This window comes from Tupaia chinensis, unplaced genomic scaffold (assembly GCF_000334495.1).
Source record: "Tupaia chinensis unplaced genomic scaffold, TupChi_1.0 Scaffold000067_1, whole genome shotgun sequence".
In the NCBI taxonomy this organism is placed as follows: Eukaryota; Metazoa; Chordata; class Mammalia; order Scandentia; family Tupaiidae; genus Tupaia; species Tupaia belangeri.
The window spans coordinates 980,913-981,779 of NW_006159526.1; the positions used below are offsets into that span (position 1 = coordinate 980,913).

Sequence of the window (867 nt, forward strand, 5' to 3'; positions counted from 1 at the left end):
TCCCCACAGAGCTCCACCCGGCAGCAGCCCCGGCGGCTGCATCTGCGGCCAGTCGCCTTCGCCCGAGCTCCCCGCCTCCCCATCACCGGTCTCTACAACAAGAGCCCCTATTACTGTGGGACCTGTGGCCGCTGGTTCCGTGCCATGGCGGGCCTGCGACTGCATCAGCGAGTCCATGCCCGAGCCCGGACTATGACACTGCAGCCTCCCAGATCACCTTCTCCTCCCCCACCCCCGCCCCCTGAACCTCAGCAGACTATCATGTGCACAGAGCTTGGGGAGACCATCGCCATCATAGAGACATCCCAGCCACTGGCACTTGAGGACACACTGCAGCTCTGCCAGGCTGCTCTTGGGGCCAGTGAAGCAAGTGGGCTGTTGCAGTTGGACACAGCCTTCGTGTGACACACCTGAAGAGCAACAATAAAAGGGTTTGGTTGCAACAGCAAGCATGGGTACCTCTGGGGAGAAACAGGACCATTCTTTGGACAAGCTAGTCTGGCACCCACCATGTGCCAGGACCCACCCTGGCCTCTTTTCTCCCAAAGACTTAGAACAGCCCTGCCAGGTTTCTGTTGTCACCTTTCTCTGCCTGAGGGGAAATTGAAGCCTTGAGATGCTATGTGATCTGTCCCAGGTCACCCTGCTGTGTTGCAGAGCAGTTTGGCAAGACTCTTTGCACTGCAGCACCCTGGTGCAACATCAGGTAATCTTCACTGAGCACTGACTGTGTGCCGGGCTGTGCTGAGCACTCTCATATACCTCTTCAGGTCCTCTGCTTGTCCCCCTAGCCCTAGCCTTTCCTGGAGTTTGGGCACCCACAACTTGGCTCTGCCTGGTGTAGGAAGGCACTTGACTTATCTGGGT

The 867-nt window shown here is 58.0% G+C and overlaps 1 protein-coding gene across 1 annotated transcript in view; it reads left to right on the forward strand.

The window, feature by feature from the left end:
* ZNF526 (zinc finger protein 526) overlaps window positions 1–449 on the forward strand; it is a 5,320-nt gene extending 4,871 nt beyond the window's left edge. The window contains exon 3 of the mRNA XM_014582796.2: window positions 39–449. Coding sequence (XP_014438282.1) covers window positions 39–405 — 367 coding nt within the window. The 3' untranslated portion in view covers window positions 406–449. The remainder of the gene's footprint in view (window positions 1–38) is intronic.
* Window positions 450–867: the final 418 nt, after the last annotated feature.